We start from the raw sequence: 5,721 nt of genomic DNA, 5'->3' as shown, positions 1-5,721 counted from the left end.
AAAAACAAAATGGCTGTGGTCCATAATCCTGTCATAGTTTTTTTTTAATTTTTTTTATTCATAACTTTACATGTTTTTCCATCTGCCTGGAGTCTCCATACATTTCTGCTCATTATATAAACATGTTCACTTTTTAAATCTTGAACTTTATTGAATCATCTGAGTTTTATTTTGTTAAGATCAGCAGACGCTGACTTCCTGTCTGATTTTGGTTTAGTGCTGCAGTGTGAACCTTCAGACCACAGTCTGTTTATGTTGAGATGATTGACAGCAGCTGATAATACAGGACAGCTGCTGCAGGACACACACACACACACTTACACACACATACACACACACACACACACACACACACACACATACACACACACACACACACACACACACACACACATACACACACACACACACACACACACACACATACACACACATACACACACACACATACACACACACACACACACACACATACACACACACACATACACACACACATACACACACACACATACACATACACACACACACATACACACACATACACACACACACATACACACACACACATACACACACATACACACACACACATACACACACACATACACGCACACACATACACACATACACACACATACACACACACATACACACACATACATACACACACACACATACACACACACACATACACATACACACACACACATACACACACACACATACACATACACACACATACACACACACACACATACACACACATACACACACACACATACACACATATACACACACACATACACACACACATACTCACACACACACATACACACACACACACACACAGAGGTCCTATACTGCAGCACTTCTACATTCAGATTATTGAACATTATTATTCACTGATCATTTACATTATTGATCCATTCATTTATTTGTTGTTTGGTTTGTAAAGAAACAGATCAGAGAATCACAGTCACAGACAAAACAAACCCTGTAGAAATATATAATGATAACAATGATAATAATAATAAAATTCAGAGGGAAATGCAGCAGATCTTTAAGAAACTGGAAACATCAAATATTTTTACATGAGAAACATCAATTTTCTGTCAATTGACTAATTGATTAATTGATGAATGTAATCAGCTCATCTTCATGTAGTAACATCTATAACAAAGAATCTTATAATTCTTCATATGATTCAAATATAAACATCTTTATTTGTACAGTAACTTATGAACACAAAGTACTTCAAACATGTACTGCAGTACACAACTGGAGTAAATGTACTTCATATGATCAATAACATCACTGTGTTAAAGCCTGATCATACATCTACATCTATAACCTATATACAACATATATACAACCTGTATACAACATATAAACAACATAAAGTATATACAACATATCTACATTAAAACAAACCTATATGAGTGGTGACACAGTCGAATGTTATGTTTTTAATTGTTTATCATTGTTTATTGACCCGTGCTCTGATGTCAGCACTAACTGGTACATCAGTGAAGATGTTTACATGTTCTGTGTTTATGGTGTTTTTGTTTCGTTCCTCTGGAGTGAAGGTATGAGGGAACATGTAGCTACAGCTTGTCTCTGTGTGACAGAAACACTTTACATTTGTGTTTACTGATTTAATGGCAAAGCAAATGCTGCCACCTGCTGGCGTCTGTTGGTTTGACAGCAACTTCAATTCTGAGCAGCACACAACAAAACTGGCGCATTCTTCTTTTTACCATTTGAGAAATATATAATATCCAAAGTTTTATCTATTTTATCTTTTAAAGACACAGAAAGACTGAACAGGACTAAGGTCCAGACTTTGAACAGGACTCTGGCTCCCAGGAGGTGTTAGAACTGATTTTAAGATCCTACTGTTGATATTTAAAGCTCTTCACAGCCTGTCTCCATGTTTTATATCTGACCTGTGAACAGTGTGTGAACCTGCTCGAACCAGTCTGAGGCAAACCTAAAATACAGAGGAGTTTCACAGTCAGAGAGGAAATCAGCTCAGTCACTGACACTTAAAGTCTCTTCTTAAGACTTTTATCATTGAGCTTTTCCCATTTTACTTAATTTTATTGATAACTTTTTATTTTTAATTTTTATTTTATTGATTTTACTGTTCGGCCTCTTGCTGGTGATTCAGCTTTTGGTTTATTGCACTTAGACGTTTGTGACCTGCGTGTTTTTGTGCAAAACACTTTGGTGTAGAAATAAAGATTTTTATTATTATTTAAATAAATGTTGCTGTTGAGGTGAACAGCGCCACCTGTTGGCTGACAGGAAGTCAGCGCGTCATCAAACAGGAAACAGAAGAAGACGAAATCAAGATCAAGACGGAGAGTAAAGTTAATGAACACGAGAACCCTCTGTGGACTCTGTGGAACCAGAACCACCATGAGAACCACACACGGCTCAGAACTCAGGAACCATGGTGGCAGACGTGTTGTATCTCCGGTCCCGCAGTGACCGACGGATCTGCTTCCTGTGTGTCACCTTTATTTCAGTCCGTCGAGCACCAATAACAACACGTGTGTGAACCGTCCCGATGTTTTCCACTCTTATGGTCAGAGTTGGGGAGGTTCTGTTGCCGGGCGACGAGTTCTCCTGTGAGACCGACGACACCATCTCTCTGACGGACCACGTTAAACCGGAGAAAGTGGTTTGTGGTCCGGGTCTGAGGCGGAGCGGAGACCGGCTGGTGGTCTGTAAAAGCGGCGTCCTGCGACACAAACAGCCGAACGTGTTCTGGATCGACTCCCAGCAGCGGAGGGTGAGTCCTAGTTTAACATTCAGAACCCCGTTCCCAAAACACGCAGATTAAGCTTTTCCCGTCGGTACGACAGCGCGGGCCATGTTCTAAGATTCTCGGACTGAATTCAAACCAAAGATGAAGTTCACACTCTGTGTCGGTAAACTTCCGCCAGAGAGCTGCAGCTGAATCACGGAAAGCCAACAGTCAGAAGCTAACAGTTAACACAGCTAGCTAACAGAAGCTAACATAGATTTATGGTGAAACGTGTCTTGGATTAACACGAGTTCAGCAGCTCAGATAGAAAACTGCAGGAAAGACACTAATAAGAGGAGACAGGTGATGGAGCAGTGCATGCTGGGAACTGAGTCTGTCTTTGTGTCCTCTGTCCTCAGTATGTCCCCGCTAAAGGCGAGACAGTCATCGGCATCGTCACCACCAAGTCAGGAGACATCTTCAAGGTGGACTTCGGAGGAAGTGAACAGGCGTCTCTGTCCTACTTGGCATTCGAGGGAGCCACCAAGAGGAACAGACCCAATGTCCAGGTGAGACATGAGGACAGGATTAGGTAACCCCTCCCTCTGTTACCTGTGTCCAAACCCTCCCTCTGCGTTACCTGTGCAGGTGGGGGACCTGGTGTTTGCTCAGTTCATCATAGCCAATAAGGACATGGAGCCAGAGCTGGTCTGTATCGACAGTTCAGGACGGGCCAATGGGATGGGAGTGTTCGGAGGAGGCGGGCTGCTCTTCAGAGTCTCTCTGGGACTGGTGAGGAGGTAATGACACCACCAACAGCATCATCATCATGTTAAAGAGTCTTGACATGAAATATTAAACATAATCAATATATGATCAATGATAAAGTTGGTTCTGTAGAGTCAGATCTTTGTTGGTTTGTTGATGAGTGATTCAAGTTATTAAATCTGGGATCAAACTGTCATAATGCCCCCCCCCCCCCAGACTGCTGTCCCCCCACAGTGAGATCCGGTCTGATCTGGACCAGCTGTTCACCTGTGAGCTGGTGGTGGGGATGAACGGGCGTCTGTGGGTCCGGTCCTCCAGCGTCCAGCAGACCCTGATCATCGCAAACCTGCTGCAGAGCTGTGACACCATGACAGCCCCCCAGAGACGGGAGCTGTTCAGGAGGGTCAAACAGGGGGCGCTGTAGACCAGATCAAACCACATCAGACCACCTGCTGTGGGTGATTAGAGGAAGTCTGATCCTCCTGTGAATGTCTCGCCTGGCTCCAATGATGTCACACTGTACTCCAGGATCCTGTGACCTCACTACTAGGTGTGGTCACAGAGTTATGATTAAAGGAACAATTCTTTCACATCTGTGATAAACCGCTCAGTGATTGGCCACCTTCAGCCAATCAGAGCAGAGTTTGTGTTGACAGATACAGTAACAGATTCTGTCAGTTTTATCTCTGTATTTAAAGACTCCACAGTCCTGGACCTGAGTCAAGTCCACCTCACATCAGACCTGGTTTCCCTATAGTTCTGGATTGGTTCTGATCCAGATTCTGATCCAATTAGTTTGCTTCTAATGTTGTTTATCACATGACAGAAATGACTCAAATGATGACAGCTGGGGAAGGTCATGAGATAGAGAGCTCTGGAGAAGAGTAGAGAAGTGGACTCTGTTCCACCTCAGGTCCAGGTTTTACTCCTCAAATAGAAACCCTGTAAATCAAGTCGACATGAGTCACAGAGAATAAAATGCTTACACATTCAAACGGCTGCAGAGTTTGAAGCTTTACTTTCCAGATGTTTTTCTAAGTGTGCGTGTGAGTACAGCTGATGTTTGATTCTGGAGACATCTTGATCAGTGAAATCAGGTGTCACCTGGAGGAGGAGGAGCCTGGTGACTAGAGCAGCTTCCTGTTTGTTTGTTTGTCAGCTGCTCTGATGAATCTTCTGGTTTCTTTATATTTGTAATAAACAGTTTAATACCATGTGTCTGTTCTCTCTTTTGATTGGCTGTCACTTCCTGTTAAGAGCTGGACTCACCTGTGAATTACCTGAGCAAAGGTCAGTTTCCTGTCTATAGATCTGAAGGTTATTGATCAGTTGATCAACAGAGAAATTAACTTGATCCAGGTTTTAATAAACCAGACATTCTGTGATCAGATGTTTGGTGATTGATTAGGATGAGTAATCAATGATTAGGTTCAATAATCAATCACGGTTTTATAGCTTATTCCTTATGTCTGATTATGAAAATAACATTTCTCCACTGGACTGATCTGGACTGTGGACCAGGTCCTGAACCACATTTCATAAACTGGAGCTGCTGACGGAGACAGGAGGTGAATCTGGATCAGATCGTTCTGGTTTCACAGAGTGGAACAAACAACTGGACCTGTACAGGTCACTGAAAACGAAACCTGAACTGAAAAAGTAAACTGACATTAAAAGTTTTATTGTCATAGACTCAGATCAGCCACAACAAAAACACCAGTCCTGATATAATGTGACAGATTGGAAAAATTAAACACCAGCATTAAAAAAAACAATATTATTTAATTTAGATATTCTTTGTGTTATGGTGTTGTTCAGTGTCAAACTTGAGATTTTGTCTTCATGTCTTTTGTTTGTGACAGTATTTTTTATGTTGTTTCATTGTTTCTCCAGTTTCAACTTTCCACTGTATATTATATTTTTTTATATTTATTTTATTTTATATCTGTATTATATATGTATGCCTTACTGTACCATGACTTTTTATGACTTAGGCCTACTATAGTGTGAGTTTCTTTGCCTTACTATACTATGACTTTTTATGACTCACTATACTATAATTTATTTTTAAACTTACTATACTATGACTTTTTATGACTTTTCTGCCTTACCATGACTTTTTCTTCAGTATACTATCACTTTTTATGCCTTACAATATTATGATTTTTTGGACTTACTATAATATGACTATTTATGAC

At 41.0% G+C, this 5,721-nt stretch overlaps 1 protein-coding gene across 1 annotated transcript; it reads left to right on the top strand.

Moving 5' to 3' along the window:
* Positions 1-2,359: 2,359 nt before the first annotated feature.
* Positions 2,360-4,737, top strand: exosc3 (exosome component 3). Its single transcript, XM_022761340.1, has 4 exons — positions 2,360-2,800; positions 3,175-3,324; positions 3,404-3,555; positions 3,740-4,737. The coding sequence occupies exons 1-4, from the start codon at positions 2,576-2,578 to the stop codon at positions 3,945-3,947; spliced, it is 735 nt and encodes a 244-aa protein (XP_022617061.1). The 5' UTR covers positions 2,360-2,575; the 3' UTR covers positions 3,948-4,737.
* Positions 4,738-5,721: the final 984 nt, after the last annotated feature.

Source organism: Seriola dumerili, unplaced genomic scaffold (assembly GCF_002260705.1).
Source record: "Seriola dumerili isolate Sdu_G_001 unplaced genomic scaffold, Sdu_1.0 BDQW01000398.1, whole genome shotgun sequence".
NCBI classification, from domain to species: domain Eukaryota; kingdom Metazoa; phylum Chordata; class Actinopteri; order Carangiformes; family Carangidae; genus Seriola; species Seriola dumerili.
The sequence above is the reverse complement of the archived record's forward strand: the minus strand, read 5'-3'. Positions and strand labels throughout refer to the sequence as shown.

What these genes read in the sequence shown, in the direction of transcription:
- exosc3 (XM_022761340.1), top strand. Translation starts at nt 2,576, where the DNA reads ATGTTTTCCACTCTTATGGTCAGAGTTGGGGAGGTTCTGTTGCCGGGC. An exon ending in GGAACAGACCCAATGTCCAG is followed by an intron (nt 3,325 to 3,403) that starts GTGAGACATGAG and finishes TTACCTGTGCAG; the next exon opens with GTGGGGGACCTGGTGTTTGC. An exon ending in TCTCTGGGACTGGTGAGGAG is followed by an intron (nt 3,556 to 3,739) that starts GTAATGACACCA and finishes CCCCCCCCCCAG; the next exon opens with ACTGCTGTCCCCCCACAGTG.